At 42.1% G+C, this 10,635-nt stretch overlaps 1 protein-coding gene across 1 annotated transcript in view; it reads right to left on the minus strand.

Annotated features, from left to right (window-relative positions):
• The window catches only part of vwa8 (von Willebrand factor A domain containing 8), a gene marked incomplete in the record, with an annotated part of 79,765 nt that overhangs the window by 38,512 nt on the left and 30,618 nt on the right, over positions 1-10,635 (minus strand). The window contains 7 exon segments of the mRNA XM_029703022.1: positions 193-380; positions 564-702; positions 859-967; positions 4,169-4,320; positions 6,498-6,703; positions 7,222-7,341; positions 7,811-7,946. Of these exon segments, the coding sequence (XP_029558882.1) occupies positions 193-380; positions 564-702; positions 859-967; positions 4,169-4,320; positions 6,498-6,703; positions 7,222-7,341; positions 7,811-7,946 (1,050 nt within the window).

Consider the following 10,635-nt stretch of genomic DNA (forward strand, 5'->3'; position numbering starts at 1 on the left):
CTCACTTTCTCTCTCTCTCTTTCTGTTTTCCTGTCCTCTCCAAAACAAAGGCTATTTCTTCCCGCCTAATACGTAAAAGCTGTATAATAATCAGGGTTATGAAAGAGTGCACGGTATGTGCATATTTAGCCGTTTTAAGTCATTTTTTAGTCTGGAGCTATATGAGGTGGGTGTGTCTGAGGTCTCCTCTACCTGTTCCTCATGTAGCACCACCTGTCCCTCCAGTGGGCTGCCCAGGGCAGCGACAGTCACGAAGGGCTGCCAGACTCCACTGATGGTCCTGGGGAAGACATCATACAGCTCCATACACTGGACTGTGTCTCCGCTCTCCTTCATCGCAAACAGGCACACCGGGTTACACGTAGCCATGTAGATGGCATCTGAAACAGGAAGTTAGTGTGTTAGTGTGTGGAGGAGGCGGGGGGCTGTTGTGTACTCTTGGGTCTCTCGTTGCGTGCAGACACACTGGGTTACATGTAGCCACATAGTTTGCGATGTGTGTGTGTGTGTGTGTGTGAGGTGTGTTTAAATGCATGCGTGTGGCATGTGTATGTATCTCCTACCGTTGTTGGTGGTGACGTCACAGATGATGTTGACCTCGCTCATGGGGATCTGCCAGGTAGCTTTCTCTTCGGTGAAGCTCAGAGCTCTGGACTCCTGCCTCTCACAGGGGTAGCCCTGCACGCGTAGAAACACTGGCCCCTACAAACGCAGTGCACAAAGTCAAGGACACAAATTGACGGCCCTGTCTAGAAACCTCTAGCCCCTATGCACTTCATTAACTGTGTGTGTGTGTTAGTACCTTTAAAATGTGTGTGTGTGTCAGTACCTTTAAACTGTGTGTGTGTGTGTTAGTACCTTTATATCGATGGGGTGCGTCTCCGTAGGGCAGAGCAGTTTCCGCCGGGCGTTCCCCTCCTGATTGGTGGTCCAGTAGCCAGACATCCTGACCTCTGGGAGGGGAAGCCTAGGAGGGAGGGGGAGAGGTCACGGGTCATTACCATGAAAACCACACACAGCACTATCAGAAAGGTGCGAAGGACTCTTAGGATACATCTCAATGAAGTCCTATTCCCTAAAGCACAAATAGGGCTCTAGGACTGACTAAAACTAAGTGCACTACGTGTATATAGGGTAAGTGTTGTATCGTATGGGATTAAATTTACCCCTTTTTCTCCCCAAGTTCATGGTATCCAATTGGTAGTTAGTCTTGTCTCATCACTGCAACTCCAGTACAGACTTGGGAGAGGCGAAGGTCGAGAGCCGTGCCTCCGAAACACAACCCAACCAAGCCGCACTGCTTCTTGACACAATGCCCACTTAACCCAGAAGCCAGTCACACCAATGTGTCAGAGGAAACACTGTACACCTGGCAACCATGTCCACAGGAGTCACTAGTCCACAAGGACATCCCTGCCGGCCAAACCCTCCCCTAACCCGGACGACACTGGGCCAATTGTGCGCCGCCCCATGGGTCTCCCGGGCGAGGCCGGCTGCGACAGAGCCTGGACTCTAACCCAGAATCTCTAGTGGCACAGCTAGCACCGCGATGCATTGCCTTAGACCACTGCGCCAATCGTGAGGCCATATCGTATGGGATTTGAGTAAAAAGATATGGGGTGCATCTCAATCAACCGTTCATCGTCTTCTCTCCCTCATCTGCACTAATCTGAAAATACAGACTAGGGGATATCAATAAGTTTAGCGTTTTGTGTGGTCTGTGAATAAATAGCATTTTGTGTGGTCTGTGTATAAATACTGTGTGTGTGTGTGTATCTGGGTGTGTATCTGGCTGACCTCCCTTGTTGCGTCTGTCCAGATCTTCTATGGAAACCCACACATTCCCATGACTCACTGCTGGGTTCAGGCCACCGGCCACGGTGTAATAGGTCGCAGGTGGGATGCAAGAAACAACACCACAATATACCAAACCACCAGGAACAGTCCAACTCAATAGAAATCACCCTAAAAATTGAAGTTCTGAACGCATTATACAACGTGTCTAGTAACCGTTTGTCCCAATTTAGACTGCTCGAGTTCCAAGCGTAGAGATATTTACTTTGATACAACTGGGCAAAAAAGATTGTGGAAGGTTATTCCGTGTATTGGTTAAATCCCATTTTAGATTGTGACCAAAGCATTTCTATTTAATAAATATGGGAAATTGAATACGACAACGCGGTACACATCAGGGTTGGGCTCAATAACATTTTGGAATTGACTCCCATTCAACTCATGAATATAAAGTGGAATTGAATTAGCCCCACCCCACAGGATGCAGAATTTGAAAGATAGGAAGTAGAATTGAATTCAGTGCAATTCAAAGAAATTTCACTCAGTCATAGAACATGAGTTTCATTGAATCGGACAGGTCACACTTCCAGATACCAACGAATATATCACTTTTCTCTGGAAACAATGTTCATTTACTCTTTTAACCTTAGTGCTTAGAATAGCCTATTATATTTCCACCAACCATTTAATTTGTTTGGCTTCTTTTTGAAGGCCTCAGGGTCAACTTGAGTGTCAAACTAATGCATTCTGGAAAGTGTTTAATGAAATATATTAACTTTGAATATTTGCATACAGGTTTTGTTTCCCTTGATCATTAATTTTAAGAGTTTGTCCTGAAAATCAATTGCTTCAACAATATTTTAAATGCATGTATATAACAACATGTTTGATGTTTTATGTACAATATGTATATTTGTATAGACTACACCTAAAATAGAATGAGGCATTTGAATTTCATTGAATTTCACCAAATTAAATGATATTTCATTTAATTCAAATTGCAATTCTGTATACTGTTTACTTCAATTAAATTTCAATTACAATTCAAGAACTGAATATGAATTTAGATGCATTCTCAATGCAACCCTGATGCCTGCTGTGTTAAGTTGCCATGCTAGGAATCAGGTTGCCTTACAGTACCTGTAGACAGCCATAGTAATAGCACATCTAACCTAGTCTATTAAACATAATCATACCAATCTAGACTCATAAACAGTCATCATGGAAGGAAAATACTTGTTTCTTCCCTGTTTGGCCCTCAAGATTCTTCTACTTGAGGATTATCAATGAAAACTTCACAAAAACAGGGTTTATAATGAAAAACAGGAGACAGAAGAAACAAATATTTTCCTTTATTAAAACCTATACATTTATGATGAGGTGGAACATAATCTTAAATTAATCCTTACCTGTCTTTCTAGTGAAATTAGGAAATACTTCATTTAATCGGAATAGAGGAATATTGAGACGGTAAAAACAGCATACATTCATACCTAAAACATTCGAATATATAAAAAAGGCGAAGTAACACACACAACTGTACAACCGTATAGGTAGATGCATAACAGTATATACATACTGTATAACCAACCGTATAGGTAGATACATAACAGTATATACATACTGTATAACCAACCGTATAGGTAGATACATAACAGTATATACATACTGTATAACCAACCGTATAGGTAGATACATAACAGTATATACATACTGTATAACCAACCGTATAGGTAGATACATAACAGTATATACATACTGTATAACCAACCGTATAGGTAGATACATAACAGTATATACATACTGTATAACCAACCGTATAGGTAGATACATAACAGTATTTACATACTGTATAACCAACCGTATAGGTAGATACATAACAGTATATACATACTGTATAACCAACCATCAACGGTGGCCAGTACTGAGTGGTTATGCTTGCGAGGCACAGTAGACAGTTACTAATCTACGATAGCAGACTCGTGTGTAGGGAAAAGTAAACGGACTGTCCATGCTATCCTCACTGACCTGGGGGAGGTACACTGTCAGTACATGGTCATGTCTAGGGGGGGGGGTATTAATCTTATTAAACAGCTAGCAGCAAGTGGCTTGTCCAATTAGTGTCTTTTTAGTGGCCTATTGAACAAGCCTCACCGTAGCCCCTCTCTAGCAAGGCACACTGATTGTGTCACAGTCAGAGTGTTTGACCACGACTCAGTGCCCAGCTCATGTGACCGTACACACTTCTTTCTGTCCTCTCTCCCTCTTTCTATGTGTCTGTTCCGGCTCAGGGTGCCAGTGTATGCTAGAGGCCAGGGTGTGTGTGTGTGTGTGTGTACGGTTGGTGATTCCCCGGTGGTCACGGTGGTCTTACTCCTTGGCCAGGTGGACGCTGCTGGGCTTGGCGCCGATGGGAATGCCATGCTTGTGCAGCGCTTCGATCAGTACCTCCCGCGTGTCCTTGTTGTACGAGTCAAAGTCAAAGACGTTCCGCACCACGTTGGCCAAACCCTCATCTGGGAATCTCTGTACGGTGAGTGACAGGGGGAGAGGAAGAAGGGGGAGAGCAATGGAGAGAGAGAGAGAGTAAACACCCAGCAGTAGTGGAAGTGTAACCAGCAGGGTCAGTGTGAGAACAATACACAGCTCATCCCTCTCTTCTTACCTCCCTAATTTCCCTGCTAACTACACTAACTTCACTTTCTGTGTTGCCATGGGGATGTACTGAAAATCACGCAAGCGCGCATGCACACTCCTCTCTGGCCCGATGATTAATGATACGAGAGGTAAAAATAGAAGCATGTCATATGCAGCAGCTGTCTGGATGAGGGAGATGGTTAGTCAATGTAAACATACTGTGATGTACCAAAAGAGCCTCTCTGAGCGTTCTACTCTCTCACCCCCCACCACTCCACGCATCAGGCCACTGGACAAGCTTGGCCTATACGGTGAGCTCTGAAAGTATTCAGACCCCTTCACCTTTTCCACATTGTTACCTTACAGCCATACTCGAAAATGGATAAAAAAATTAAAAATTGTCCTCATCAACCTATACACGATACCCCATAATGACAAAGCGAAAACAGGTTTTTAGAAATTGTTGCAAACGTATTAAGAATAAAAAAACAGAAATACCTTGTTTACATAAGTATTCAGACTCTTTACTATGAGACTTGAAATTGAGCTCAGCTGCATCCTGTTTCCATTGATCATCCTTGAGATGTTTCTACAACTTGATTGGAGTCCACCTGTGGCAAATTCAATTGATTGGAACTGTTTTGGAAAGGCACACACCTGTCCATATAAGGTCCCACAGCTGACAGTGCATGTCAGAGCAAAAACCAAGCCATGAGGTGGAAGGAATTGTCCGTAGAGCAGGATTGTGTCGAGGCACAGATCTGTGGAAGGGTACCAACACATTTCTGTAGCAGTGAAGGTCAAAGAACACAGAGGCATCCATCATTATTAAATGGAAAATGTTTGGAACCACCAAGACTCTTTGAAGAGCTGGGAGAAGGGCCTTTGTCAGGGAAGGGGTTCCCAAAAGGCACCTAAAGGACTCTCAGACCATGAGAAACAAGATTCTCTGGTCTGATTAAACCTAGATTGAACTCTTTGGCCTGAATGCCAAGCGTCACGTCTGGAGGAAACCTGTAACCATCCCCACGTTGAAGCATGGTGGTGGCAGCATCATGCTATAGGGATGTTTTTCAACGGCAGGGACTGGGAGACTAGTCAGGATCCAGGCAAAGATGAACGGAGCAAAGCACAGAGAGATCCTTGATGAGAACCTGATCCAGAGAGCTCAGGTCTTCAGACTGGGTCAAAGGTTCACCCTCCAACAGGACAACGACCCTAAGCACACAGCCAAGACAACGCAGGAGTGGCTTCGGGACAAGTCTCTGAATGTCCTTGAGTGGCCCAGCCAGAGCCCGGACTTAAACCCGATTGAACATCTCTGGAGAGACCTGAAAATAGCTGTGCAGCGACGCTCCCCATCAAACCTGACAGAGATTGAGAGGATCTGCAGAGAAGAATGGGAGAAACTCCCCAAATGCAGGTGTGCCAAGCTTGTAGCGTCATACCCAAGAAGACTCGAGGATTGTAATCGCTGCCAAAGTTGCTTCAACAAAGTACTGAGTAAAGGGTCTGAATACTTATGTAAATTAGATATTTCAGTTAAAAAAATATATATTAATATGCAAACATTTCCAAAAACCTATTTTTGCTTTGTCATTATGGGGTATTGTGTGTAGAGAGAGAAATGTTTTTTTTTTAATCAATTTTAGAATAAGGCTGTAATGTGACAAAATGTGGAAAAAGTCAAGGGGTCTGAATACTTTCTGTATACACTATATGCCGGTCTCTTTAGTGTACGCATGCATGTTTCTCTCCAGGCAGGCTGAGGTCATGGAAGTGGGAGTTATCCGGCGGTGGGTAACATGGTCACTCAGACACAAGGACACCCTTAGGACATTCCCCCCATGAATTAAACACTACATTATTAACTATTCATAAAATAAAATAACTCTGTGACCCGCTAAAGCATCAAACCACTGTTCTGGCACGAGTATATGTGTTTGTATGTGTGTGTGTGTGTGTGTGTGTGTGTGTGTGTGTGTGTGTGTGTGTGTGTGTGTGTGTGTTTGTATGTGTGTTTGTATGTGTGTGTGTGTGTGTGTGTGTGTGTGTCTGTAACATACCTGCAGATGTTTGACTATATTGACCACCTCCCTGGTGGAGTATGGGTAGGTGATGGTGCCCTGGTCTGCCATGGCACGTAGCTCTCCGAAGGCTGCCACCAGCTTGTGCAGGGTGGCGTCGGGAACCGCTGGCCCGTACTGCTTCAGCATGGCAAACTCCGCTTGCGGCTTGGGGTTGTCCACCGCGTGGCAGCTGAAGATGTCACCTGTAATATGGTTATGTCAACATGCCGTATAAGTGACCGTGACATAGCTGATGAGAACATCAATTTGGTGTTTTATTTTTTAACCAGGCAATTCGTAAATGCTTATGTGCTACTTATGAACGTGTTATGTATGGCTTATGAATGTGTTTTCAAGTCCTTATGTAGAGACCGTTCGACTAAAGTGTTGCCGCTCTTTAAGGAATACTTTGGGATTTTGGCAATGAGGCCGTTAATCTGCTTCCCCATAGTCAGATGAACTCGTGGATACCATGTTTATGTCACTGCGAGCAGTTTGAAGGAAGTTGCTAACTAGCGCTAACGCAGTGACTAGCATGCTAGTAGATACTCAGACTTCCAGCCATTGCACTAACAATAGTTAGCATTGGCTCACGAAACTACCGCTAAATTCAGTCACACTGGACACAGAGACATACAAATGCTATCCACTATGGCTTATGAATGTGTTATGAAGTCCTTATGTAGGTACATAAAGTGTTACTGCAAAAGCTGAGTCTTACCCAGTGAGCCAAAGAAGTCGTTTCCCAAGAAGGGGAAGCCAGGTCTGTTAGCCAGGACCAGCATCCTGAAGTCTGGGTGCATGGCTATGGTGTTAGGTCTCCTCTCTGCTTCTAATGGGTCTAATGAGGACACAACACACTGTAAGTACAAAACACACATGCACAGACGCACGCACACTCGCACACTACTCTCTTCAGCCAGAACAAAGAGTGGTTTAGGCAGGTGACAAAGAAGTGTCCCAGGTACTGTTCAGAGACAGGGGGGGGGGGGGGGGGGGGGGGGGGGATAATTTAAGGGATAAATAGAAGATAGAATGACAGCAAAGATAAACAGATCTATGATATACAATCCAGGGCCATCCAAGCCACTCACAGGGGTTAGCATAAAAGCCTTTATGGACAGGTACCAGTAGACTTAGAGTCGTAGGCTGTTTACGCTTGGTTTTACTTTCCACTTCTAACTAAACGTACCTAATAGACTGTCACTATGCTGAATAGTCTAGCCTCACAGAGGAATGTAAACAATACTGTGTTTGTGTGTCTGGCAGTCCATGTGAGAGTGTGTGTGTGTGTGTGTGTGTGTGTGTACCAGAGACGATCCTGCGTCCGTCTGCGAGGATCATCTCTCCACTCTCCACCAGGGTCTTCAGTATACAGGTGACGTTAGTGGGGGCTTTGTCTGCCTCGTCTATCACTAGGATGTGGCCCATCTTCACAGCTTTCACCTACACAGAGTGCGTAAATACCATAATTGAGTGTTAAAGGGAGTAAGAGAGAGATGGAGAGCAACACTTAACAAAACCCAGAAACACAAGATTGAAATGAACAAGTGATCTAGCCCCAAGAGTAAAATGTTCACAGCTGGAGGTGAATAACTAGAACGCATACATCGACTATTACCGGAGTGAGGCCAAAGGTCAGAGAAAGATGGGAATGCTACCAAACATTGGAGAAAAAAAAGACGTCAGCTGAATACTTAACCCGTGTAAAAGACGCCAAACAAATAAAAACCTGAACCAAATACAGAAGTAGTGATCATAGACTGGCAACTGACAGGACACCATCAAAAAACATGGCTGAACAGAGAGGACAGACTGTCATCACCGTGGGCCAAGAGAGATAGAAATTGAAGAACACTTTCTAATCACCTGCCCCAAATATATATTAATTAAGGAGTCCTTCTTCCCCAAATTAAAAATGAAAAGTTCTACATTCACAGAACAATCAAACAAAAATAAACGGTATACTTTTGGGGAAAAGGTCTGATTATAGAGTTGGCAGCACAGTATGTCACAGCTTGCCACAAGCTAAAGGGGGAAACATTAAATGTATTCTTTTCTCCATGTATTATAAGTAATAGACAATATAAGTACCACCTTCATTAAAACATTATTTTTTAATTTTTTAAAAATAGTTTAATTAGATTCTGATCGTTGAACATTATAACATTTCTGTGTTGGATATTTATTTGTGACATGAAAATAGAGGTCTTTGGCCATGCACACCAGTGGTGGGTTTGGAGACAAAAAACAAAAGCATATGCAGAAAAGTACCTCATATTTACGGTAAAATATGGTGGTGCATCTTTGATGTTACTGGGCTATTTTGCTTCCACTGGTCCTGTTAAGGTCAACGGCATCGTGAACTTTACCAAGTACCAGAACATTTTAGCCAAAAACACTTGGCCGCAAGTGGATCTTCCAGCAAGACAATAACCACAAGCACAAATCAAAATCCATAAAGAAAATGGTTAGATGACCACAAAATCTACATTTTGCAATGGCCAGCTGAGTCTCTGGACTTTAACCCCATTGAAAACCTGTGGTTTGAATTGAAGAGGCCAGTCCATAAGAGCAGACGAAGGATATCAAGGATCTGGAAAGATTCTGTATGGAGGAACGGTCTAAGATCCATCCCAATGTGTTCTCCAATCTCATAAAACATTTTAGAAAAAGGCTCAGTGTCATTATTCTCACAAGGGTAGGGTGCTGGAGTACTGAAAACAGGGGTGTCAAAATGTTATTTTATGTAATTATTACTTTTTAAAGAAAATCTGCTACTCTGAGAAATTGCATTAGTATAAAAGTGTACTAAGTGTACTGAATGTTTTATATAATATACTGAGTGTACTGAATGTATAATATACTGAGTGTATTGAATATATAATATAATACACTGAGTGTACTGAATGTATAATAATATACTGAGTGTACTGAATGTATAATATAATATACTGAGTGTACTGAATGTATAATATAATATACTGAGTGTACTGAATGTATAATATAATATACTGAGTGTAGTGAATGTATAATAATATACTGAGTGTAGTGAATGTATAATATAATATACTGAGTGTACTGAATGTATAATATAATATACTGAGTGTAGTGAATGTATAATATAATATACTGAGTGTAGTGAATATATAATATAATACACTGAGTGTACTGAATGTATAATAATATACTGAGTGTACTGAATGTATAATATACTGAGTGTACTGAATGTATAATATAATATACTGAGTGTAGTGAATGTATAATATAATATACTGAGTGTACTGAATGTATAATATAATATACTGAGTGTAGTGAATGTATAATACAATATACTGAGTGTACTGAATGTATAATATACTGAGTGTAGTGAATGTATAATATAATATACTGAGTGTACTGAATATATAATATAATACACTGAGTGTACTGAATGTATAATAATATACTGAGTGTACTGAATATATAATATAATATACTGAGTGTAGTGAATGTATAATATAATATACTGAGTGTACAAAACAATAAGCTTCCTAATAGAGTTGAGAGAGTTGCACTACCCCCCATTTGCCCTGAGAAGAGCCTCAAGTCGTCGGGGCATGGACTCTGGCCCATGTTGACTCCAATGCTTTCCACAGTTGTGTCAAGCATTGGCTCAATGTCCTTTGGGTGGTGGACCATTCTTGATACACACGGGAAACTGTTGTGCGTGAAAAACCCAGCAGCATTGCAGTTCTTGACACAAACCTTTGCACCTAGCACCTACAACCATACCACGTTCAAAGGCACTTCAAATCTTTTGTCTTGCCCATTCACCTTCTGAATGGCACACATACACAATCCATGTCTCAGCTGTCTCAAGGCTTGAAAATCCTTCTTTAACCTGTCTCCTCCCCTTCATCTACACTGATTGAAGTGGATTTAACAAGTCATAACTTTCACCTGGATTCACCTGGTCTGTCTGTCATGGAAACAGCAGGTGTTCCTAATGTTTTGTATACTCAGTGTATATGCAGTATATACACACTGCTTTCCTTTAGTATTATAGCTACTATTCTTACTGTTGTCACTGTTGTTTTTGTATCACTTCGCTTGGGCCACATTGACCTTGGCATTCATGCAATTAAAGCATAGT

This window comes from Salmo trutta, chromosome 20 (genome assembly GCF_901001165.1).
Source record: "Salmo trutta chromosome 20, fSalTru1.1, whole genome shotgun sequence".
Lineage (NCBI taxonomy): Eukaryota > Metazoa > Chordata > Actinopteri > Salmoniformes > Salmonidae > Salmo > Salmo trutta.